We start from the raw sequence: 26,028 nt of genomic DNA on the forward strand, positions 1-26,028 counted from the left end.
CATTAAAGTCTTTCCTGATATTACCAGCAGCAAAACAAAAGCAGTCTCCCCACAGCTCACCCCCAAAACTTGACAACCAAATTAATCACATTTTCAACAAAATTTGGATGATATGATTGGTGCTTGCCATAGGTTTTTTAGGAACGCGACAAAGTCTTCCTCCCTTCGGCAGAGTTGATATGGAGACCGTTTTCTCCGGTGGGATCCTAGTGAGCCATGAATGAGCCCTGCTCTGACCAAGCCCCGCGCCTGGACGCCCGTCACACAGCTAACTTTACCTGGCAGGTCTGAGGAAAGTCAACTTCCAGGAAGAACCGACACGGGCACTCTTGGAGGCCATGCATCTCTGTCTTGAGATGTGCGTGTATAAAACTACAGATGTGTCCATATGCACGTGCACGTGTACTTGACTTAACGCATGGGTAAAGTCATTTTACTAATGAGCTCATATTCATCTCTGGAGCACACAGGCAGGCCTTTGGGAGTGGGGGACACCCACTGCCAGAGCGGGGTGTTCTGAGCCCCTTGCTAAGGACTGTTTTAGATCACGTCGTAAACAAAAGGAAGACAAACTCTGTGTTGAGCCCAGCGATATGCATTCCAAGGGGAATGGCTCCGTTTTACATTCACAGTGTTATTTCTTACAAATGTAAACATCTAGCAGAACAACATCTGGCCTGTGATACTTCTGTCTCCGAGCTGTTGACATAACTTACTGCAGGGGAGGTGGGTGGGGAGCAGCAACGGTTCTGAGAACTTTCCCCTCATTCCCAAAGCTTCTAGCAGGCTTTCCAGGAAGAAGCTAGGATGAGAAACAGGAGCCCCCAACCAATACGGAAGAATGGTGGTTTTCTTGTTAAAATTCAGTAGCTTCCCTTAAGGGCCTCCTCAAACATCAGACCCCTTTCTACCGCTCCTGCTGCCCTGCCACGAGGACGAGGTGGTCCTGGCTGGGGGAGGCCTCTGTTGGGAGCTGGTGGGAAAAGCCTCATACAGGCCTGTCAAAGGCTGCTCAGAGGAGGGGCTCCCTTTGAGCAGGGGCTCCCTTTCAGCGCCCTCGTGTATGTGGGCAGCACACAAGTCCACATGTCAGCTGCTCCTCAGCTGCCACATAGGAGAGGGACAGGTGGAGGCTTGAGGGTCTCAAGGCAGCACCTGCACAGACTCCAGAAAAGCATTTCCTCCACTTACCATATTCAATACCCAAAACATCAACAAGCATGAGCAAACCAAGCCACATGACAGTCGCCAACCTCGCCTGGCTCGCCTCAAGGGCTGAGGAAGCAGAGCTCCTGCCCCATCTCAGAGCTCCCAAACCCAGCTCCTATGTCAGCAGCAGCCGGCCATCCAGAATCCACTTCCATTTTAATGACTTGGCTCCTCTGGGCCTGCAAACAAGAGGCTGGTCCAGGGACCTGGCCTGGGGATAGGAGTGGCGGCTCTGACAGGGCAGTGGGGCAGTCTCCAATGAGCACAGATCTGCACTCTCCTGACTAAAAGGGGTCCCCGTGCAAGATGTCAGCTGGAACGGGGGCAGAAGGGATGCCAGGCTCTGTCACTAACAGTGCCAAGACGCCAAGCTTTGCTGTTGACCAAGAGAGGCTCAGACAAAACACAGCTCAGTGACACCCTTGGGGCATGCATCCATGGAACGGCAGATCCCAACACCGGCCAGCCAGCTCCTGGGCAGACACCGCCCCAGGGTTAGCAAGGAACAGGAGTGGGAGGCCCATGTCTCTGGACACAGCGGAGGCTGCTCACAGCCAGGGAGGGCTGGCCTTCTCAGCTGATAGGGAGGCTGCTGTCCCTAATGTGGGTGGAGAACAACAGTTGTCTGTGCCCAAGAAGGAGGGGCTGCAGGCGAGCATGCCCCTAGGACAGTGGGGGCCTGTCCTTAGTCCTGCTGTGGCCACCTGCACACTAGCGCCTCTCTACATCTCAGTCACCTTGTGAATGCATAAACAGGAACATGTACAACGGAAATGTCAGCGGGTGCTCAGGAAGGCTATGCCAGTGGCTACAGGAGAGGGAGCGTGGCCAGGGGCCCTGCCCACCTCCCCGAACACTGTCGCATGCAGCACAGGCCTTGCAATTCACATACTTTACACGGGCATAGAAAGAGTTACGTTAAAATTAATCTCTTTACTGATATAATTAAATTTTAAATCCTGAGAAGAAAAGAGAGAAGGGAGAATGGTGCTGGGTGTCTAGCACCCCCAGCCACTGGCCCAGCACATGCCATGGCATCTGTGCATACAGACACAGGGCGTGGCATGCACACCCCACCAGGAAGACACAGGCCAGTGTTCCCAAAGCCTGCTCACGGCACCTTCTACTGCAGGACAGCAGAGGGGCCAACAGCCAGCCTGCAGGAGGGAGGACTTCCGGCCCAGATGCAAGAGCAGCTGCAGCCTGGCAACACCCAACAGGTGAGCATCAGGAGAAAGGACCTGGTCACCCACATGGCGTGCAGCACAGCTGCTCCTGCTCTCCGGAAGGCCTCAGGCTCAGCCCCACCGGGACTGCAGATACTCCTTGCCTGGCCACTGTACCACAAAGAGCACTTCTGCCATATGGCAGAGACACGCACGTTGCCTGGCCGCCCGCGGCATGTGCGGAAGCCCACAGGGACCAAGCTGGCTCGGTGGAGGCAGGGCACAGGGCGCAGATTTCTGGAGGCTCCAGCCCCAGCTGCCGCCTCACAGTCTCTCCCACCATGGCGCTCAGCAGGTGGTGACCTTGTGGACATTTCGTAAACAAGTCAGCAGCCGGTGATATGGGCTTCCTGGAGCTGCAACCACCTCAAACACAGACTGGAAGGCCCTGCGGTCGAGCTCCTCCTCTATCTGGTGTCTGTAAAAGTCTGTGGCAACCAGGCAGAAAAGGTTGACGTCCACCTGCTCCAGCTTTCCCATCCTGCTGATGACATGTGGGAGGCTGGTGCAGGAGTTAAGGAAAAAGGCCGGCAAATGAGGGGAATGCTGCCTCCCTGTCCTCACCTGGGAGCTCCTCTCCTGAAACAGCCTGCGAAGGGGCCCAGGGAGCCTGGAGAGCCAGCAGAGCCCCGGAAGGGCTACCTGGATGGCTCCAGCTGCAGCAGCGCCTCCACCTTCATTCCTGCAACCCTTGGCTGGCTGGACACCCTGCTGGAAGGCCAGCAGGGCAGAAGTGAGCTGGGCAGAGCTGGCCAAGGAAGCAGGAGGCCTGCAGGCAGGCACCCACTCGGCAGCACTCACCTGGCCTGGCTCCTGTGCAGCGCTGGTGGCCGATGCTCCTGCTGTCCTGCTGGCCCCCACGAGCCCTGCTCCAGTACAGTGCGGGCAGAGCCACGCCAGGCACACTGGGCGAGGCTGTGCTGTCAGCACCAGGACAACCGTGCTGCTTGGAGGCTCTTGTGGTCTGTCTTGGGGGAGGGCTGTGGACAGGGAAACTCCTGGCAGCCAGCATCTGGGGGTGGGAACTGGATCTTTACTTAAGCCTTTCCCCGAGAGGGTGATCGAGGCACAATGACCAAAGCTAATGAGAAGCAGTGTCAGGAGAAGCCCAGCCACACAGAGCCCGCGAGTGGGCGGGAGGTCTGCAGAGACCGCCGCCCACCCTCGCTCCCCTCACCCAGGCCCTCCACAGAAGGGCCCCTTAGCAGCTTCGACCCTTCTGCCATACACGGGCCCCTCTGAGAGGCCCTGGTCAGCAAATGTCTGGATGTGCTCCTTTCTGTATCCCTGTCAGCATTGTACTTCCCTGGGGCTGAGGGCCTGTCACCTTGGCATCTGTGGGGTTTTTGCAAAGGTTAGGTTTCAAAACTTTATCATGAAACATGAGCCTCGGTGTTGACGAGGGAAACGGGGCCAGCACCAGGGACCCAGAGAGGATACATCGCCGCAACCCATGGGCTGGTGGACGCGCTGACGAAGAAGCAGGAGAGGCTCCATGTGGCCATGGCGACTGGGGTCCTCTGCGTGAAGTTGGAGAGGGACAGCATGACCCAGTCCCGGACCATGGATGACTGCCCGGTGCTGTGCAGAGTCTGAAACACCTGCCAGGAGCAAGCGGGCGCCTGAGTGTCAGGGCTGGGGGGCGGGAAGCACCTGCTGTGCCCGGGTGGTGGGGGTGGGGTGGGGGCCAGAGGCATTGCTGCTTTAAAGGGGAGGAGCTGGGTTCTTCTGGCGAATCTGCTGGGAAGTCGGGGGCAATTCCACCTCCAGGCTTCCCCACTCCATCCCCATCCCACATGCAACCTCACCTTATACACCACGGTGGCCATGAACTGGGGGTATGGCTGCTGGTTGGACAGAAACTCTCCGATGACTTTGTTCATGATGTCCTGGGGTGGGAAGAAGTCGTCTAGAAACTGGGGCAGGATCCTCGCCACCACTCTGGCTTCACAAGGAAAGCCTTTCCTGATCCTGGGAGGAGGGACACAGGTCAGAGCCTGGCACCAGCTCCCACAGCTGCCCCACCTGCCCGCGGAGGGCCTTGGCTCTGGGGAAAATGCTGATGTGAAATCGGGGCTGGGAGGTACCCTTGGCCGTGAGGGACTTTCCAAGTGGGGAAAGTCAGAGCCTAAGCAACTGGAGTATGAAATTTGAGGCTAAAAAGGCAAAACCCCAGCTCCTCCTCTGTCCAGCTCGTGAAGACAGGCTGCTAGGCATAGGCTCTGTCTGGGCTCCCACGCCCTGCAGTGACCAGAAATCCTAAGAGTCTGAAAGCTACATAAAAGAATATGCAGAAATGGTGCAGCCGGAAGGATGTTACAAAAGAGATTTTTAAAAATCCTAACAAAAGAACCCCTTTCTCATTATGTTTTTGCTGCTTTCCACATCCAAATGCTCCATAAACATTTCTATGTGTTCTAACACTTTGTAGCACTGTTGTCAACCGGGACTTTTTTCTTGTTGCCAAACAGGGCCCCATCTGTGCTCTCGCTGCTTTTTCCCTAACCAGATCCTGAAACACGCCCCCTGAGCAGTATCCTTTTTAGTGCTGAAAAGCAACCATCATGTTCCTGTCTTATCAGTGCACACATGCCAGCTGTGTGTAACTGAGATGCACAGGAAGCAGCCAAGAAACGGCAGTGCACTTTCTCAGAGGTGCTCCTGGCTCTACCCGCCCGCAGACCCTCGCCCAGCAGTGGCATGGCGGCTGCACTGAAGACAGTGCTCCACGGAGGGAGATCTGTGGTCAGCTCCAAGGTGCCTCCCTGCGGCGTCTGGAGGGCGGTAGAGCGGAAGGCGTGCACCACGCTCTCTGGAGCACTTGCCACCTAGCACTGGGTCCACTAGACCACAAGCCCCTTGAAGGCCAGGACTGGTCGTGGCGCCTCCCTGTGTCCGTCTGCCAGCTGTGGTGGTGCTCAGTGAGCATGTGGGAACTGAAGAATGATGCAGAGGTGCGTTTTAAAATCGACATGGGGACCAGGCACGGTGGCTCACGCCTGCAATCCCAGCACTTTGGGAGGCCGAGGAGGGTGGATCACTTGAGTTCAGGAGTTCGAGACCAGTTCGGCCAACACGGTGAAGCACTGTCTCTACTAAAAACACAAAAATTAGCTGGGCGTGGTGGCACGTGCCTGTAATCCCAGCTACTCGGGAGGCTGAGGCAGGAGAATCGCTTGAACCCGGGAGGTGGAGGTTGCAGTGAGCCGAGATCGCGCCACTGCACTCCAGCCTGGGTGACGAGGGCAAAACTCCGTCTCAAAAAAAAAAAAAAAAACATGAAAACAGACAAGCACAGGCTCAGCTGTTCAGAACACCTCATCTGGCCAAAGAATAGAGCAAAGTCCACCTGAGTATGCTCTTGAGAAAAGCCAAATGGCTCCCCACTGGACACCCTGATTGGAGAGCACAGGCAAGGCAGTGCAACAACGCCCCAGATCTGCCATGTCGCCAGGACTGGGACACCCTGATTGGAGAGCACAGGCAAGGCAGTGCAACAACGCCCCAGATCCGCCATGTCGCCAGGAGTGGGACACCCTGATTGGAGAGCACAGGCAAGGCAGCACAACAACGCCCCAGATCCGCCATGTCGCCAGGACTGAGGCCTGAGAGCAATCAGGGAGCCTTGTCCTTGAGAAAAAGCCCTACGAAGCTCCTAACCCACTTCCAGAGCAGGTGAGCGAAGCCAATTCTCAACACCAATTCACGCACAGCAGTGGGGCGGAGGGGTAGCGAGGAGAAGCCACTGACCACACGGGTCTCAAAGATGCATGTGTGGGTTTCACCTTCCTCCTCCTGCTGCTGCCCCTCACCCTGCTCACAGGCACCACGGACCCCCTCCCACAGACCCCTGTGGGCTCCCCTCTCACGACAGGCAGCCAGGCTGAGCCAACTCCTCATCACTGCGCAGGCTTCTGCCGCACCCTCCCAGAGACTGGTCATTCCTGCCCCCTGCCATACCCCACATGGCCAGGTGCGGTGCCTGAGCCCTCAGGAGAGATGGGCAGGCGCTGGGACAACCTTGGAACTGGTCAACACTACACCTGAGCGCTGGGGTCCAAGGACCACCAGCTCGCCAGTGGAACCCTGAGCCAAGGCAGCCCACGGTCAGGCTGTGGTCGGGAATCACTGGCGGGACTCCAGCAACAGCGCCAGGGGATCAGCCAACACACACAAACGCTCAGCTTCAGGCCAAAATTCTAGGGAAGCTAACGGCTGAGGGATGGGGCTTCGTTTCTTACCTATCAAAAAGAACAGACACCCGCTCCATAGCAACAATCACCGACTCGCTGTCTGGGGCTGCAGGATTAGGGTCTGAAGTTCTACCCGGACTGACTTTCTCCTTTCCTGTAATAAAAGTGTTCAGTACGAAGGTTACATCTATACAACCCAACAGGCTCTGTAGATAGTGCTTTGTACACAGGAGTCCAATGAATCCCTGGAGAAGATCTGACAGCAGGTGATGTGAGCCCCTCGCTAGCCCAGGACCCAGCACAGCTCAGCCACATGGGATGAGTGACCAGAGGGGTGGTCAACCCTGACCAGGTACTCCAGCCCTGGGGGCTCCAGAGCCTCTCTTGCAAGGTGATAGGGCCAGCTTGGGGCAACACTAAAAGTGTCAAATCAGAGGACACCTAGTCTAGGTTCCTTGAGCGAGCACTGTGTACATGCTCACCTGTGTACATGCAGGTGAGCATCAAGCCCAGAGCCGCCATGGCCCGGTGCGGGCTGTGCACGTTCACTCTGTCCACACTCAGCTTGACCAGGGATTCTGCATCCAGGCGGGAGAGCTGCTCAGAGAGCAGGAGGCGCTCCAGGCCTCTGAGGGCACAGTGGTAAATGATAGAGGGGGTGGACTCCTCACTTCCGGACAGCATCACCCCACACATCTGCACAGGGAGAAAGGTTTCTGTCGCTGCATGGTCTCAGGTGTTCATGCCTCCTCCCCACCAAGTCAAAACTGGCCCACTGGTATGATCCCACAAGGAAAAGAGAAGGGAAGCCCACTCCCCGTGTGCAGAGGAAGACAGCCAGGGCCCACTCACCTGTATTATTGATGCTGAAAATTCTGGCCCTACGTCCAGAGGATAGTTCTCAATCAGGTAAAACGCAGTGGCACACATGACCAGTACGTGCTGCTGGCTGTGAATGTTCACGCAGCTGAAAACGGGAGACAGCAGCCAGGCTCAGCCGCCCCCATCCAACGTAGAGAGGGCTTCGCAGCATGCCCGGCCCCACGCGGGAGTGAAGAGCTGCGGGCCAGGCTGGCTCCCAGGAGCACCTACCCTGTGTGGCTCCCCAGGCCCCTGTAACCTGGCCTGACCCTTCAGCCTCTGCTCGACCCCTCCCTGGGTAGCTGAGCCCGTCTACCTCCTCCACGCCCTGCCCTCTCGGCCTGGCCCAGCCTCCCCTGTGGCCACCTCCATACTGGCCACCACAGACTTCCTCTCTCTGTCCCTCAAAGAGGCCCTGGATTCCCACACCCCAGGCCAGTCCCCTCTACTTCCTGAGTGCCCTGTGCTTTTCCTTCGTGGCACATTCCACCATGACGTGCTGCCTTGTGTGATCCCCCGACAGCACCTGCCTTCCCCATGGCACAATGGGGACCCGGTAGCCAGGGACTGAATGAGTGGCCACTGTGAACAGAGGAGCCAATAAGATGCCCCCCTCCACCCACAGAAATGTGCCCAGTGATGCTTATATCCATCACCACGTGGTCCCACCTCTACCTCGGAGGCATGTGACACAGCCCGTGCCCATGGCACTGAGGCCAGCCCCACACACCATTTCTACCTGGATGCCACAAGCTCTCTGCATCCCAAACGCAGCTCCTGGGCCACCTCAACTCTCCTTTCCTGAGTCCTCCATGCCCACAGCAAGAGCCATAGACGGCCCAACACGCCAGCACAGCCAGGGCTTTGGCCTGTGCCTGGGGCCTGTTGTGGGGCTGCCCCCCAAAATCACCTCGCTGCACCAACGCATGTGCCTGATTTGCAGGCCTGTGTCCCCCGTGTGACTTGCCCTATGCCAGGCTCCAGGGATGCAGAGACAGTTGCCAGCTGTCCGCCTGTCCTGCGTCCTGCTAGCACAGCACCCACCGCCCAGCAAGGATGATAGACGAGAACGGCCTCCCCACAAGCTTGTGCCACTCTGGCCTGGATGAGGGCAATGGCCCCTGTTGAGCCACTGTCCCTGCTCCAGGATGTCCCAAATCCTGCCAGACAGCCACCAGCCAGTGCCCTGGCTCACACCTCCCTCCTGTCTGAACTGTGCCTACAGAGATCTTCCCATCTCCCTCCAAGTCTTCCACTCAACTTTGACCCGGCCCCCATCTCCTGCCCACTTGTCAAAGGGGATCACTGGCCATTCTTCCCAGCCCCTTTCCCATCTTTGCTCCAAATTCTTGCCCTCAACTCCCCCATGTGGGTGGCTGATGAAATTCTACCCTCCCTCTACAGACAGCTCTAAAGCCTGTGACTCAGAGAGGCTGGGCCCATCTCTGCTAAAGCCTCTGCGACTTCGGGAGAGCGGAGGTGAGACCAGGGTGTCACAGAGCCCTCCGCACTCACAAGACATCGTTGTGAAGAGCTTGACTTGCTCGTTAAGGGGTTGTGGCACCAGCCGTGCTTTGTCAAGGACACATCTGTGCAGAACCTGCCGCCCAGCAGCTTTAAGATAAAGTGAGGTCGGAGTCACAGTGGAAACAGGAGGGAGGTGCTGGGCCAGGGCGGGGAAGGTGCAGAGAGGAGGCTGGCCTGGGTAATGAGGAGAGGGTTCTGAGAGCAGAGAATGAGAACCGCTGGCCTCGCGAGCAGAATCAGGAATGGGCACATGGGGAAATGTGCTCAGCGCCACATGAGACAGCAGCAGAGGCAGGAGCTCTAGCTCACTGGGGGTGCCCGAGGAAGCCTCTAGGACACACCTGTGCCCTTGCGTCTCACCAACCTCAGCCATGGCGCCCACCTGGGTTCCCACTGACAACTGCCTGCCATCTGGCCAGGGACCTGGGCACTTGGAGAGGGTGATGCTGCTTCCTTCGCAGCTCATTCCGAGACCCCCGTCCTAGCCCCAGCCAGGCTCCCACTCACTGGGCGATCCCTTTCAGGTTGGAGAGGAGATAGTCACTGATGACTGGGATGAGCTGCTTGGCAGTATCGTCCAGCAGGTCGCACTCCAGCACATAGAGGATGCCGTGCAGGGCTCCGACCCTGCTGGGTAGGTGGCTGCTCCTGAGTGTGCTCTCCAGCAGGCGGCTGACAGGCTCCGCCACGACCTTGTCCTAGACACACACAGACAAAAGCTGCTGATGCCACCAGAGCTCACGCCCCAGTGGCTCCTCCCCACAGCCAAGGAGGGGCGGGGGCGGTGCGCTGCCCTCATGCTTGTGTGCACGGCCCAAGACCATCCTGAGAGGTCTGCGTGCAAGGCTGGCCCCTGGCTGGTGTCGGGACGGTGCCCACCATCCTCACTGAGGAGGGGCTCTCTGTGCTCAGCTGCTTGTGTGGGCAACGGTGTTTGTGCTGAGAATCTGCCTTCCCTCTGGGAGTCCAGAGTATGGGCACGAAGCAGGCAGAAGGTGCCCACGTGCCCAGCCCGCAGTCAAAACCCTGGCACCGAGTCTCTAGTGGGCTTCCCTGGTGACGACACTGCACACACTGTCACAGCTCACTCTGGGGGAGCTCAGTGCGTCCTGCGCGACCCCACTGGGAGAGGATTCTGGAAGCTTGAGCCTGGTGACGACACTGCACACGCTGTCACGGCTTACTCTGGGGGAGCTCAGTGTGTCCTGCACGACCCCGCCGGGAGAGGATTCTGGAAGCTCGGGCCTGGTTTCCTCGGGACACCGCCCCATGGGCCTCTGCCCTTGCTGATTTGGTTTGCTGATTGTGTTTTGTGTGCTTTTACTGTATTACATCTTAGCTGAGAGTCCTTCTAGAAAAGCCTGGGGGTAGTCTTGGGGATCCCTGATAGTAGTTTATGCCAACCTTCAACCAAAATGGCCTCAATTTCACTTAGTATCCAAAACCTAATGGGGTTAAATATCGACCTAAACACTTAGCCCACATTCTTCACTTTCAATCTGCTCTTTAACAGTGAGGAGACCCCTGCAGAAGTCACCAAGGTATGTCGCCCTCTTTCAGCCCAAGACTATGGGGACACAGAATTCCCATGGAGCGCTGGATGGCCAGGCAGCCTCTTCTTGTTGTGGAACAAGATGAGGTTCTCGGCAGTGGCAGGAGCTTCTCCGCAGGGGAAATGACCGGAAGACACAGAAGCCGCTCCCACCCATCCCAGGAATGAGGACCGAAAGAGGCTGTTCTTTGTGGATCACTTCCTTCTTGGGCCCCCACCTCACCCTGTGCTATCCCCTCATACACACAACGCCACGCGGCACCTCCCTAAGGACTGCGCTCCCACGGCCCCTGGTCCCACCTCTGAAAGTCCCACATCAGGACCTGCTCTCAGGTGGCACGGATTTCACAACAGGAGGCAAATACCTCAAAATGACATGCTCTGGATACGCTGGTACCAAGCATGACATGCTGAAAACCTTCACAGAGGATCACCGTCTTCAAGAAAGATGCACAGAGCTGGGAATTAGTGCCCATGACCATCCTGCCTTTGGATCTGCTTTTCAAAATGATTATTTCTCATTTGATTACTGATGGCACAACACTTGCCTAAGGAGCTCTGGGCCTGAGCACAAAACCACATTACAATTCAAGTTAGCCCAGCAGCTGAAACTCCCCATAAAGGAGAAGGACCCCTTCCGAGAGCCGCTTTGACATCATGTGGGCAACACCCAGAGGGTGTTCGCAGTGAAGAGAGATGCCCACACAGGGAGCCCACACGTTCATTGTTTCCACTCCCTGGATGGCTGCCAAGTCACCAGCACGGCACCAGGCTGAAGGCCACCCACAAGGGAAGATGACTGGCGTTTGGGCTCGGGGAAGGACAGAGTCCAGGCAAGAGTAGTCAAGACTCGCAGGGAGTCAGGCTTCAGGTCACGGACATGGGCTCAGTCCCACCTCTGCCGCATTTTGTGTGACCCAGACAAGCCAGCTAACCTCTGACGCTGGCCGCCTAGGGTGCCTTTGTCAGGTGGGGTGCAGGAGGAAGAGCTCCGCAAATGTTAGCGGCTGGAGTGACGGCAAAAAAACATCATCACTGTCACGACAGCGTTGTTACTGACAGGAGCCCATCCAGAGCATGGGGTAAGCAGGCCCTGATGGGCACTGCCATGCCATTCTCACCAAGGGCTCCAGACGGCTGGCACACGGCAGCCACTGAGGTGTTTGTTGAAGACACGCGTTTCTATTGCTATCATAAAATGGATTACTAGGTAATGCCACATGACAAAGACCCAGAGGCTCCAGCTCTGACAGTTCTGACATCCTTGAATAGGCTTTGCCAGCAGTCGGGGCCCACAGGTAGCGATTTCATGTGTACAGCTGATGGATGCTTGGCAAATGCCATGTGGTGATGTGCCCACAGAACACAGGTACCGTGCTGCACGGGCTGACTCCTGATAAACCAGAAGCAGAATAAGGAGGAGCTCAAGAGGATGAACACTTGACCCTTGGGATGGTCTGAATGAATGTATCCCCCCCGAAACTCTTACACTGACAACTAATTTGCAGTGCCACAGTACTAGAAGGTGGGGCCTTGGGTGGTGAAGAAGTCATGAGGGGTGAGCCCTTGTGGATTGGGGCCCTTTTGAAAGGCCTGAGGGAGCTTGTTCACTCCTTTCACCGTGAGGACCCAGTGAGAACATGCCATCTATGAAGCAGAGAGCAGCCCTCACCAAACACCAAATCTGTTGGCACCTTGACCATGAACTTCCAGCCCCCAGAACTATGAGAAGTGAATTTCCACTGTTTATAAATCACCCAGTCTAAGGCACCTTGTGGTAGCAGCCGAAATAGACTAAGAGAAATACCATGCTAAGAAGACACTATAGCACCCAGACTTGGGACTGGAAACGCAGGGTCACTGTGACAAAATGGCCCCCAGGAGAGAAGCTGTCCAGTCAGGAAGTTCGGGGGGCCTGGAACATAACTGAGGGGGAGTGAGGCAGTCAGGCCTCAGGGCAGAGCATGGGGAAGCCAGTCGCGTTTCCACCATCTACGCTGCTTCAGTGCTACCACACACCATGGTTCTGTGGGGATGGGCTACTACAATGATGTCACAAGCCCAGGGACACGGGACCCCAAACCATGGCTTGGCCGCCACGACCCACATCACGGTGGCCTGTGGATGGCACTGACCGTCGCTGAACCCCCTCCAGCTGAGAAGCACTGCAGCTCACGTGGGCTGTGGAGTCCGGCTCGGGTCAACTCTTGGAAGGAGGCAGCCGCACCTGGCACCTCTGGCCAACACCAGGTCCCAAGGCAGATGGGCCCACATGGCTTCAGGACAGGAACCTCTGTACCACCTGTCACTTACCATCCCAAGGACGGCAGCTGCCTTGCAGGTGGCGGGCACCAGGTACTGAGCGAGGATCTCATCTTCTGAAGGATGCACCCTTCGCAGTTCTGTCAGCGTCACATACATCAGCTCAAACTGGTTGCGCTCAGTGAACAAGTCTGAGACCACCAGAAGCTGGAGATGTGGAACACCAGGAAAGCAAGGGGAGAGTAGCGCAGTTAGAATCCAGGCAACACATCCAGAACGCCGCTACTGGCAAGTCGTGTTCTTACACCTAAGAGACATTACTGTGCGGGACGCATGTGTGCGTCTGTGTGTGGTGTACGCGTGTGGTGTGTCTGTGTGTGTGCATAGTACACGTGGTGCATGTATGTGATGTGTGTGGTGTGTGTGGTGCGTGTGGCATGTGTGTGGTGCATGTGGCGTGTGTGGTATGTACATGTGGTGTGTGTGCATGTGGTGAGTGTGGCATTGTGTGTGGTGTGTGTGGTGTGGCATGTGTGTGGTGCATGTGGCATGTGTGTGGTGCGTGTGGCATGTGTGTGGTATGTACATGTGGTGTGTGTGCATGTGGCGAGTGTGGCATTGTGTGTGGTGTGTGTTGCATGAAAGTGGTGTATGGGCTGTGTGGGGTGTGTGTGGTGTGTGTGTGCGTGTGGCATGTGTGCTGTGTGTGGTGCATGTGGTGTATGTGTGTGTGCACGTGTGGCGTGTGTGTGTTGTGTGCATGTGGGGTATGTGTGCATGTGGCATGTGTGTGTTGTGTGCATGTGGGGTACGTGTGCATGTGGCATGTGTGTGTTGTGTGCATGTGGGGTACGTGTGCATATGGCATGTGTGTGTTGTGTGCATGTGGGGTACGTGTGCATGTGGCATGTGTGTGTTGTGTGCATGTGGGGTACGTGTGCATGTGGCATGTGTGTGTTGTGTGCATGTGGGGTACGTGTGCATGTGGCATGTGTGTGTTGTGTGCATGTGGGGTATGTGTGCATGTGGGGTGTATGGGGCGTGCATTTGGGGTACGTGTGCATGTGGTGTGTGTGTATGGTGCATGCATGTGGGGTATGTGTGCATGTGGCGTGTGTGTGTTCCGTGCATGTGGGGTATGTGTGATGTGACGTGTGTGTGGTGCACGTGGTGCGTGTGGTGTGGCGCGTCTGTGTGTGCAGCGTGTGTGTGGTGCATGTGGTACGTGTGGTGTGGCGTGTCTGTGTGTGCAGCGTGTGTGGTGCGTGTGGCATGTGCCAGTGTGAGGGGAATGGGAAGGCTCACTTACGGATCGAACCACCTCACTGATCAGGATGGCCGGGGTCCTCCTGGCTGAGTTGGATGGCAGGATCCAGCGGCTGTACAACTCGAGTAAAAACTGCGAACAGGAATGGATGTCAACTCCAGCCCGGTGTTTCCTGTAGAATATGCAAGATGGGTGTTTTCTGGGTACAGAAGATGAGAGGCTCATTTCAAGAAGCACCTCAAACAAATCAAATGACTGATAAGAAATTTCAAATTTCTGTAGAAAAGAAAAAGGCCATTGGAAAACCTGGAGTTGACTGGAGACGTGGGCGGTGATGAAGGTGCAGGGGCGTCGGCCTCCTCCTCCTCCTCCTCGTCCCATTCCTCCTCCCTCAGGGGTGTGATGCTGTTCCCCAGCCACACAGAGTGTATGGACACCTGCCACAGAAACAGGGTGCTGCTCAGCGCTGCAGCCACAGTGCCAGGCTCCTGGTGGGCGGGTGCGGCCGCCGGGACTCAGCACATGCCTACCGTTGAACAGTCTGCCCCTTTGCAAGGGTCGTTCAGACACCCCAGCTTACAGGCAAGGGAGTCCACAGAGAGGGTGGGGTGGGGGCTGGACTGCTGCTGGGAAGCTCCAGCACACGCTAAGGGCCTGGATCAGGAGTCAGCCAACCCCAGGAGCGGCTGAGGAGGGCGACACAGAAAGAGGCTCTACGAAGGGGACGCTCTCACTCGTAAGTGAGATCTCAATGCAGTCCCCAAAACACGGAACCAACGCGTGAGATTTCTTTTCCAATCTCCGCCACTGGCAGTCATTGTGGTAAACCCCAGGCCAGAGCGTCCCCGCGCCTCTGTGACCCGCGCTCCAGATCACACAGCCACCACGTGCTCAGCACACCTCGACTGTCCTCCTTTCTGCCTGCTTCTCTGGGAGCCTCGAGCACTTGGCACAGTGCTGTGGGCTGTGTGCCCATAAAAAGCTGTTCTCCATCATCACTGGCCCTAGGCCCAACTCACGTTCTTGGCACCAAGGGCCATTTCCCCCCTGGGACCCAGCACCCCTGCAGGGAGTGGGCAGGGAGTCTGTATGAACAACTCTCAGGCCAAGGAGCAGCCCCTGTGCTCCCCAAGCCCAGACCCATAACCCCCACTCCTCTTTCCTAAAAGCAAGCAGTGGCTCAGTCCAGTGGCATCTGGGGCTGAACGTCCCCGACAGGGCAGGGGTGGCACTATACTTCAGCCCCAGTATAATCCCATGACAGTCGGTTTGCAGACACTGGACACAGGGCAAACATCGAAGGATGTGGGCAAATGCAGTGGGGCGTGGGGAATAGGGAATATCTCGGGCACAGACCAGTGTCCCCGGGGCCAGGACAAGGCCACAGGCACCCAGTGAGCTCCAGGCCTCTCACTCTCAGCCTGCCCTTCAGAAACACATCCAGGAAAAGTACAGTGCGTCCTATTGGCCATGTCCACTTATCTTGAGGTGGAAACATCTGTCAAAGGTGAGAGGACAGAAGAGCGTGACTTCTTTTTCCAACTATGTCTAGAAAAATACAGGCTGGTCCAGCAGCTCCCTGCCTCCTGTCACTGAAACCAGCAGGCACAGAACAGGACAGTACAGGGCACAGAGCAGGGAACAGAAACAGGCATGTGACATCATGGGGTTTCTGCTGTGAAGGCTGCAGGCCAGGAAGTCATAAGAGGAAACTCTCAGAGCTCATAAGTGCTTCTACACACCATATCCTGACCCATTTCCACTGCAACAAAAGCTACCAAGGGAACCGTCCTGCACAACTGGTTTCACTAAACCAGGAACCCAGTGAGCGAAAGACACAGCACAGGGTGGAGGGATAGGTGCAAGTCAGCCAGCAAAGCTGGGCCCTCCCCTGAGCGTACACCTGTGGGGCTCCTGCCATGTGCCATCATATGTAAATGGCCCTGTGTTTCTGTTTACACTTTTTTTAAGTGACAGAGTATTGGTCTGTTGCCCAGGCTGGAGTGCAGTGGTGCAATCATGGCTCACTGCAGCCTCAACCGCCTGAGCTCAGGTGAGCCTCCGGCCTCAGCCTCCTAAAATGTTATACATTACAGGTGTGAGCCACCACACCTGGACCCTTAAATCCCTTCACTTACCTGAGGAGGAAACAGAAGCACAGACCAACGTGACCTGCCAGGAAGTGGCCGAGCTGTCTGCCTGCACACTGGGCCCCCCCCAACAACTGGCCACAGGGACACTCAGGGCCAAGCCTGCAGCCCCCCACAACAGAGCCCTTCATGGCATCTACTTCCTCCTGAGCATCTTAGCTAACTCCACTCTGTCCTCACCCCTTCTGGTGTCTCACGGTCCTTGCTTAAGTCCAGCTCAGGCCCTCTCACTGTCTCTTATATACATCTCTATCACTACATGTGAGGTCTCTTAACTACTTTCTAGAATAAAGAACATAAATAAAAACAAAAGTAATATTTTCTCTGCTTGTGGGACCTAGGAATAAAAAGGACAAAAACAATGAACATTAAAGATTTTTTTTTAAAAAGGTAAAACTTCCTTTCATTTACAAAGTGCACTGAGCTTTTCTCCTGGGTGTGTTAAGCACCGAAGTCTGAGGACAGAAATGGGCAGGGGCCTGGTGGGGTGCGAGACTGACCTGGCCGAGTTTGTAGCTCACGCTCCCCAGCTCCCGCTCGGGGTTGATCTGCAGCAGCAGCTTCTCGTGGCTGATGAGGGCACCTGCGAACACCAGCACCCTGAGTCCTCATCTGCACAGGGGCACGGGGCCGCAGGCCCACCTCGTGCCAGCCCAGCTCCTGCCCAGACAGGCACGCAGGCCTGAGCCACCTGCCCTCGCCACTGGCAGGAGGGCCCAGGTTGTGCAGAGCCCTGTGGGTCTCGGGGCTTTGTCACTTTATAACCCGTTAAGCTGGCAGGGCCAGTGGACAAGCGGGACTCTGTCGCTTTTTCTCTATGACAAATAAGCCTGCAGCATTCACCTGCCCCCGTCAGCTCCCATCTCTGTGAGTGGGAACTGGCTGTGGGCTGAGCTGCAAAAGCTTAGGAGTCAGCAGTGGCAGGCGAGCCGACAGTCCAGGCAGGCAAGTTCTCTGGGGGGCTCAGATAAGCATCTGTGAACAGTGCTTTCCAGAACCCGCCTCGGTGCCCAGGCTGACCAGATACAGCCAGCAGGAGCGGGAGCAGGATAATGCCCCCACTCGACCTCTCACACCCCCCACGCCCCAGGCCAAACAACCTCCACATGTCTTTCTGCTGGGCATCCCCCCAATTCCCAGACAACAGCCTCCAGCCGAATGTCCCCAGCTAACCCTCTGCCAGACCCCAGCATCAACTCGCCTCCTCCCAAGGAGCCTCCACACCCCTTTCCCTGGAAGCACTTGCTCTCCTTGGAGCTCCAGGAGCTGCCTGTGTATGCCCCCAACCCACCTCTGTGCCCCTCTTTTCTGCCGTCTACGACAGGTCATTGCTCCTGGGTCCTCCTGACCTATGAACTCCTTGAAGCTGGCCATGGCCCTCCAAGTGCTCAGTTTATTTCAATACCCTAATAAACATTTGAGGGTCATAGACACTGCGTATAACACATTGCATGTCCACATAGACCTTTCTGCAATTAAAGCCTTTAAGGTGCTTAAACTCCTAAATAACCAGGGAATCACAAACCTCTATGCTAAAATACTGTTCAGTGAAAAATGTGCATCCCCAGATCCCTACACAACTCCCTTCTTTTAAACCAGGTGACAAACTCTGATGCCTGTGATAGGGCAGGCACACAACTGGCAGGCTTGGTGGGAGAGTGGGCACCGACAGACAGGGCCCAGGGAGGGGAGAGGTGCAGGGAGCGGGGTGCTCAGGCCCAGCTGTGCCCCGCCCTGCAGCCACTGCCACACCTGGTTTCTTAGGAAAAGCTGGAGATTCAGCTTGTGTAGATGAACTCGGTTGAGTTCTTAACATAAGGAACTCATTCAACTTTTAAATCCTGCTGTTCTTACAGCCCGTGAGAATTGACTGGCAGGAGATAATGCTCCTAATTCATTTCCAGATTTTATTTCCTCCCTGGGCCTGAATAAGACTCCTGCTTATGAATGGGGCAGCTATTTAGCACCACAGCCTCCAACTCAAACCACACTCAGGTCTCCCTGCATAACTGGTGTGGTGAGCACGCCAGTCTTTTCTCATCCCAGCCCAAGTACAGCCACCCCCACCCTCTCCCTCAGGTACCTGTGGTAGCCGGGGACAGAGAAGGGACAGGATCCCACGCCTGGTATAAATGATGGGTGGCGATGTTCTCTCTCTTTGAAACCATTGCTTGAATCTCTTGCTCTACAATCCCTCTGATAATGCTCAGCTTCCTCCCAAACCTACATTTCAGAAAAAAGGTAAAGAGTGTTTTGTTTCCTTCAAAATCTTACAAGTGAAAAACGCCAGAACTTTCCCTCCGCCCTGCCTAAAGGAACCTGGTGTAATACCAAACGAAACTCACTTCCTAAGTGAGCACCTGTCCATGAGCCCTTAGGTGGGTGTTCTACCACTTGCCCGCTCATTCTTGCTCTGCTAATGTTTACCCCTAAATGCCCAATAACCCCATGTCAGTTCCCGTCGCGTTTCCAGCTCCTCAATGGCCAAGAGGCCACCTTTGGGTCTGCACCTCCTGCACAGGCCACATGGACAGCGTTTTCAATTCTAGCAACAGAGGAAAACAGCCTGGGTGAAGCTGCTGGATGCTTCAGCGGGGACCCCGCTGTCCACAGCACCCATGATGTCCTGGAGACACGTGGGAATTCAGGCAAACCTGGTGTCCAGAGCTTTCAGAGGCTTGTTCCGGGGCTGCTGCTCCAAGCAGCTCACAGCTGGGTTGCCGGCCACAGGCACGGTCATTGCACTGAGCACCAGTGAGGTGATGGCCTGCACGGCCAGGACGTTGATCTGCGTCCTCTCTGTGTCTTCCTGGAAGGAGAGCCCACAGGTCAACAAGAACAGCAAGACACCCACAACCAGCTCTGAATGCAGAACCCAGAGTCCACCCTGCCTCAAAGGGAAGAAGAGGAGCCCTAAGTGCTACCAAGGGACTTCTGTCAGGCTGAGCTCACGGGGCACGAGGCACGGCCTCTGCACATACGGACCCTGAAACAATCTGATGGGCAAACGCCCATTTTTCAAATCAAGGACTCCTTTGGGCACAAAACTCCAAACATGAATTACTTTTTGATAAATTATCCTTGAATTCCCTCATACATTTTAGAGGCTTTGCTTATGACAACCTGTTAGCTTCTATGGATGAATTTAAAGACAATCTTGATGACTTGTGACATATGTCTACCCTCCAAACTGTCATTTCTGCGAGTTCATACCACACCTTCTATCAGAATCAAGGGCCTGCATTCCACAACTTCCCATTCTGCTGGCTTCGCTGTGCCAGAGTACAGTTACTCTTAGTATCACATTAACGTAATGTACGTGAACACTTCGAGAAGCCTAATAAAATCTCTGCAAGACATTAGAAAAATGAAACCATGTACTACTCACGGCCTTTATAAAATGCCTTTTCATTTTAATTCAACCTACACTCCTCTGAATACCGATAAATAAAACTAAAAGATACTTTCCAGAAAGAGCACAATCTTATTGATCCTTAACATGGAACGCACCGTAATCAAATGCATTCCAGCCATTGGTAATTGCAGCCCCCAAACCTCAGTGGGCTTTGTCCCTGCTCTGGAATATCAGTCAAGACACCATCTGGCTACTCTCTCAAAAATAAGGTAGGAGAAAAAAAAAAAAAAAAAGAAAACACCAGTCTGCTGCCTTATTTTGTTCACCACCAAAGGCCTGCAAGTGGCCATAACCGTCCCTGTGCCAACCAGCATGGGGTGTGGCCTTACTTCTGGTGGGCTCTCCTCCTGCTCCATCACGAGGGGCTGCGTCACCAGGACACCAAGGAGAGTGGCCCAAGTTTCTTCAAACTGAGTACGACTGGTCCAGCCTAGAAATATAAATGTTACATGAGACAGTGTCAAGCCTTCTCAAGCCTGTAACGGAAAGCTGACAGCTATGCCGACACAGCACGGCCCCTGGAGCAGGCCCCACGCCAAGGGCAGTAAGTCCCTTAAACCTCACACAGGTCTATGACACAGGGAACACTATCCCCTCCATGTCATCACCAAGGAAACCAAAGTACAGACACCGGCTGCACTGTTGGAGGCACGTGAGAGGCAGGTGGCACAGGCCCAGGTCGGCCCTGGCAGCCTGCTCAACCCCCAGTGGTGCAGACACAGGGACAGGGCAGGGACGCCCATGCAGATGACCTCGCGCAAGGCCAGGGCCACTTCTGCCCCACTCACAAGAGGGGCTAAAATCTTCCCTGGAGTCCAGCCCTGAAACTGTGCAGCTAGCTGCACAACTCTGTGGATAAAACTGAAGGCCACCAAGCTGTCCGATTAGAGTGGGTGAAATCTGTAGTATGTGAATTCTACCTCAATAAAGTTGCTAAAAATTTAAAAGTCAAAGCAATGGTTCCTCTGACCTGTCTAGAAGAATAGATAAAAAAGAGTGTATTGAGGTAGGAACAGGGATTCAGTGAAAACACATCTGATAGACCCTCCATTCCTATTGATGAGCTGAATTCGAGTGTACCTAACGAACAGTTGTTTCTGACAGCTGTGCTTCATGCCCCCATCATGATGTCTGAGGCAGACACGCCACTTGTGATAAGGCCAGAAAGACAGGATGGGGTGCTTAGGACAGGAGAACTAGAGAAATGGACATCGGGGTCCCTGTGATAAACTGGGTAAAGAAAGAACAAAAGACAGAGAGAAGGAGAGCGTGCAGGACTGATTCAGACACATGTCAAATAAAACAATTGACATTACAGGGAAAACAATGAACCAAGAAGAAGATGAGCATGAACAAAAACAAGGACCGTAGCACAGTCTTGGGTCACGCACGTCTGCCGGGGAGTTCAAGGGCAAGGGCACCCAAGTAAGCAAAGGAGCTCGTGTTAGACAAGGGGGAGACCAGGAGGCCACTGACACCAATCTTCACAGTGAGGAAGAGGAGGAGCTCCGTGAGGCAGCTGGCTTGAGGTTCCTGCTCAGGGTTCCCTTTGGACACTGAATTATCTAATTAACTAAAGGGGACAGTAGACGCAAGGCGTCTGCTGCCAGAACCTTCTGGGATGAAAACGAGCCTCAAATTTGCAGAAGCCTGAAGGGCCTGGGGAGAAGACTGGACAGTGGAGACAGGGTGCCCCTGCCAGACTTTCTAGGACAAGACAAGAACTTTCCAGGAAACACCACAGCAGGGCACAGTCACTGAGGACTGACTGATTACAATCCCACCACAAGATCACACCTCTTGCCATCAAATAGGGGCGAAAGTGGTGACTTATTCATTTCGACACTTATTTAGAAATAAGGGGTAACACTTGTTTAGAAATGCAATTTCTAGGCCAGGCACGGTGGCTCACTCCTGTAATCCCAGCACTTTGGGAGACCGAGGTAGGCGGATCACGAGGTCAGGAGATCGAGACCATCCTGGTTAATACAATGAAACCCTGTCTCTACTAAAAATACAAAAAATCAGCCAGGCGTGGCAGCGGGCGCCTGTAGTCCCAGCTACTCGGGAGGCTGAGGCAGGAGAATGGCGTGAACCCAGGAGGCGGAGTTTGGAGTGAGCCGAGATCGCGCCACTGCACTCCAGCCTGGGTGACAGAGCCGAGACTCCGTCTCAAAAAAAAAAAAAAAAAAAAAGAAATGTAATTTCTAAATCTGCAACAATTCTATGAAATAGACGTGACTCCCATTTTACATTTGACAAAACTGAGGGTCTCTAGAGGTTAGAAGGACTTGTTCCGAGCTGCTCAGCTACAGAGGGCTGGAAGCAGACCAGGACTGTCTGAGCCCCAAGCCCGCTTTCTCCCCATGCTGCCTCTAGGCTCTGAGGAAGGCGAGTGCTAAGAGACTTGACTCCATCTGCTCCCGTCTGCTTGTTCCCATGTGAGAAAACGCACCAGTGAGACACAACAGGATCAGACTGGTGAACACGAGAACACACTCCGAGACAAGCGCTGCCACTGTTGAGCCTAAATGCAAAATCGAAGGCAGAATTTGGCCTCACGTTGTCTGTTACACATGAATCTTTCCTGACTTCAAACAAGCCTAGAATATAAAAAGCTGGGATTCAAGCCACAAAACACAGGAACTGGGATCTATTTTCTCAGTAAAAGGAGTTTTGCTGACACTGCAAAATGTATTCACACAGGTTTGTATTATTATCATGCTTAAATCTTTTCTGGAGTCAAATGAGAAGATCCCAGTACTGGGGCTCTGGATTTCCTTCCGGTACATGCCCGACGATGGTGACCTGAAAGAGGCCCCAAGAGTACCTAGCGTGTTGATGCGGTAGATGAACTCCTTAAAGACTTCCTTTTCCTGGAGGAACTCCACGGGGATCTCAGGGAATGCTGTGCCAAAATCCCCTCCCGGTTTGGGTGACCATCCAAGCTTCCACACCTGAGAAGATGAAAAGGAAGTGACATCACCCGAGCTAAGTCAGGACAGACACACCGTGAGGAAGCAGGAAGCCCCACTTCTCTCCACCGGGCTTCCTCCTCATTACAACACTGTCCCCAAGCTGGCACCTTCTCCCCCAGAAAACAGCTCCAACTGCTTCCTGGGACTTCCTTCCCCATCAAGTGGCCCTTCCAAATCTGCTCTGCCCTCCCACTTCCTGTCCTCACCCTGAGGCTGCTGGCACACCCCACTCAGGGATGCTGGGAGAGGCAGGCAGGAGTTAGAGACAGCACCCCTCGCCCACAAACAGCAGATGGTGTGTTAGAATAAAGGCAGGCGTTCAATGAAGTTCAGCTCAGATATGTTTGTTGGCAAGCAGGCACGAAAATGAACCATACAGCTTATTTCTGTAAACTCTGAAGTACAGTTCTCTGTGCATGAGGTGATTAGACAAGCACCGTGCACAGAAGAATCCAGAGGCAGGCTTGATGCTGTTCAAGTGGCAGGATCAGCTGAAGGTCTGGCCAGCTCAGCTGACATGCCTTTAGTGAGGTGACAGAGGACCCAACGGAACCCCAGGATTCCCACAGCACATCTGCACACAGGCAGAGGGGTTCTATGATAATGACCAGCTCATCTCTCACCTCACCACAGGAAAGCTCTCTCTTTAAATCAGTTATGCTCCCCTGTGCTCCTCTCTGGTACCTGCCCTGGGGGAGACTGCAGTGCCTTTCACAGCTGCCTTCCAGATGACCGCACTCAGGGAACTCCTCAATGCCGGTTAAGAGCTTGCTAGAGGAATTTTATCTACAGCATGCAGTCCGTCCTGGCATATCCTCAAGTGTGTTCCAGATAGCATGACCTCTTGACTGTGCCCTCCTACATGGTCTCCCCGAGCCCCTCCAAAGGAGCAGTTACTGTTTCAGAACCAGATGCTAACGAACTCACAGTGACTCGCTGTGCACCAAGAGTGGGGCCAAGAGCAACCCCCATGCAGCAAAGGTGGCCCTGCTTCTCCAGCACTCCTGCTGCTCTTCCCAGGAAAGCTTACAACTCCCTGTTCTGCAACTGCTTCCAGCACCACCAGGCCCTGGCCTCTTCTTCCGAATGAGCTCTCCATCTGAATACCTTCATCCCCTGCGGCAGAACCCTCCTCATCTCTCAGGATCAAATACTGTGTCCTTGGAGCAAGCCTCCCCAGACTCTCCAGCGTACATACACACACGCGCACGCACACACAGACGGGCACGCGCCCTTCTCAAGCAGCCACAAGCCTCTTCCCTGGGACCCAGCTCCATTGTCACTGACCTATACCTGCTGGCTCACACCCTGCCGGGTCGGCCTTTCTTTCTTGCCTGAGGATGCTGCAGTCCCTAAGGAACAGGTCCCATCATCTTACTTCAGCAGGCTGGTGGGGGATGATGCCATTTCACTGAGCAGAAGCCAGTCCCCTTCCATCAACCCTCACTCTCCTCAAGCTAAGCTCTTCGTTATCTGAAACAAGCATCCTGATCAATAACACCTACTTTTTTTTTTTTTTTTTTTTTGAGACAGAGTATTGCTCTGTTGCCCAGGCTGGAGTGCAGTAGCGTGATCTCGGCTCACTGCAACCTCCGCCTCCTGGGTTCAAGCCATTCTCCTGTCTCAGTCTCCTGAGTAGCTGGGATTACAGGTGCACACCACCACACCTGGCTAATTTTTGTATTTTTAGTAGAGACGGGGTTTCACCATGTTGGCCAGGCTGGTCTCAAACTCCTGACCTCAAGTGATCTGCCCGCCTTGGCTTCCCAAAGTGCTGGGATTACAGGCATGAGTTACTGCGCCCAGCAATAACACCTACTTTAAACCGATTCTGAAGGCAACAGCAAAATTGTGTAGAAAAACATGAATTATTTCCAAAGGAAAATCTCACTCACTCGAGGGAGTGTGGTTTCTGGTCTACCAGTAAGCAAAGTGGTCTAGTTGCTTTAGAATCAAGTCTAACACTAATCTCTTAGGGATGTGGGGCCTCACTTCATTTTAGAAAACCCAGTATTTCTACTAGCGACCTCCACACACGGTGCCTGAGGAAAGCAGCCTGGCACCAGAACCACAGCTGGCACCAGAACCACAGCTGGCAGCCTCTGGGCCGCGGGGACGCTGTCCTGCCCTCTCCGGTGTGCCCAGCCCAGGGCTTACCCATGCGTTTCACCGTACTTGGTCTTCTACACGGAACGACCAGACTCACCAGTGGGGGCACACGTGTGTAGCTATTGACAAGGGGCAGGCGGGCCAGGCTGACGACGATGTTCCTGAGCACTGACGTGAGAAATGCCGGCACGCCACTATTCCTTTTATGACCCAAAGCCAACACTGACTGCAGAGACTCCACCATTTCTGCCACCATCTCACAGGCTGCGGTGATATACTTCGGATCTAAACAAGCAATGGTTAAGAGAAGACTTTTTAAAAAACACATTCTACTTACCCAGTGTAAGAAGCATGACCGACAAGCAGCTGCTCAAGCTGTAATTGTGGAATCACCTAGAATGAGTTGGCCACTGAAAGCTTGCAGAGTCTACCTCCTTCATATCCGCCTATACCATACAATCCTCCCCATTTTCTGCTGGGATTGCTGGAATGGTCCTGAACCTGAGCTCTGGCCTTGGTTCCCAGCCCTCTGGCCCACCCTCTAGGACACTTCCTCTGCCCCTTGTCTTTCTCTGGTCTCCCAGGACCTGTGTCTGTCCCTCAGCTGGTATCAAAGGGCCACGCTGTCATCCTTGCTTCACTGGCTCTCCTAGATCAGAGTGTTTGAGGGCCCTGGGGCATGGTTCTGATGGAAATGGAAACTCCCAAGGCAGACGCCGAGGAACACGTCACACCCCTGGGAAGATCCACATCATGGTGTCTTGAGTCTAGAATATTGTATCTACTAAAATATGATTCGTTGAGTCAGTGAATGTGTAGTAAGTGGCTACTACCCACAGGCCACGAGATTCTACAGTTTGGGCAACTTCCTAGGATAGAGAATGACTTCTCATTGGACTTAAGCAATTAAGCCCCAGGCTAATGAGTTGGCTCATTATTTATTGGATGACCTTTAAGAAGTAAGATCCTATCGAGGTGATTAAAATCAAGCAAGCTTCCCACTCCGGTCTACAAGGGCCACAGGGAATAAGCACAATCATCTTCAACCAAACAGAACCTGCATCAGGGCCCACTGCTCTGGCTCAAAGCCCTGAGATGTCTCAACTGTTTCAAAGCAATGGAAATCTAACTAAAGTCATGGTAGCATCTGTTGAGTATTCACAACAAGACTGTCATCCATTCCAGGTGCTTGACATGGATGGACTAACTGATCTATCTCAATCCACATGGTTGGCACTATTCTTATCCTCGCCACAGAAGCACAGGACCAAGAGCCCGA

At 54.5% G+C, this 26,028-nt stretch overlaps 1 protein-coding gene across 2 annotated transcripts in view; it reads right to left on the reverse strand.

Moving 5' to 3' along the window:
- Positions 1–685: 685 nt before the first annotated feature.
- Positions 686–26,028, reverse strand: part of HTT (huntingtin) — a 165,940-nt gene continuing 140,597 nt past the window's right edge. For both annotated transcript variants that reach the window (XM_050792246.1, XM_050792247.1), the window contains 16 exons: positions 24,847–25,034; positions 22,493–22,619; positions 19,992–20,092; positions 18,902–19,056; positions 18,331–18,470; positions 16,748–16,830; positions 14,404–14,534; positions 14,140–14,269; positions 12,882–13,037; positions 9,524–9,714; positions 7,481–7,595; positions 7,111–7,324; positions 6,677–6,782; positions 4,244–4,406; positions 3,876–4,036; positions 686–2,937 (listed from right to left, as the gene is read on the reverse strand). In XM_050792246.1, coding sequence (XP_050648203.1) covers positions 2,724–2,937; positions 3,876–4,036; positions 4,244–4,406; positions 6,677–6,782; positions 7,111–7,324; positions 7,481–7,595; positions 9,524–9,714; positions 12,882–13,037; positions 14,140–14,269; positions 14,404–14,534; positions 16,748–16,830; positions 18,331–18,470; positions 18,902–19,056; positions 19,992–20,092; positions 22,493–22,619; positions 24,847–25,034 — 2,375 coding nt within the window. In that variant the 3' untranslated portion in view covers positions 686–2,723. The remainder of the gene's footprint in view (positions 2,938–3,875; positions 4,037–4,243; positions 4,407–6,676; positions 6,783–7,110; positions 7,325–7,480; positions 7,596–9,523; positions 9,715–12,881; positions 13,038–14,139; positions 14,270–14,403; positions 14,535–16,747; positions 16,831–18,330; positions 18,471–18,901; positions 19,057–19,991; positions 20,093–22,492; positions 22,620–24,846; positions 25,035–26,028) is intronic.

This window comes from Macaca thibetana, chromosome 5 (genome assembly GCF_024542745.1).
Source record: "Macaca thibetana thibetana isolate TM-01 chromosome 5, ASM2454274v1, whole genome shotgun sequence".
In the NCBI taxonomy this organism is placed as follows: domain Eukaryota; kingdom Metazoa; phylum Chordata; class Mammalia; order Primates; family Cercopithecidae; genus Macaca; species Macaca thibetana.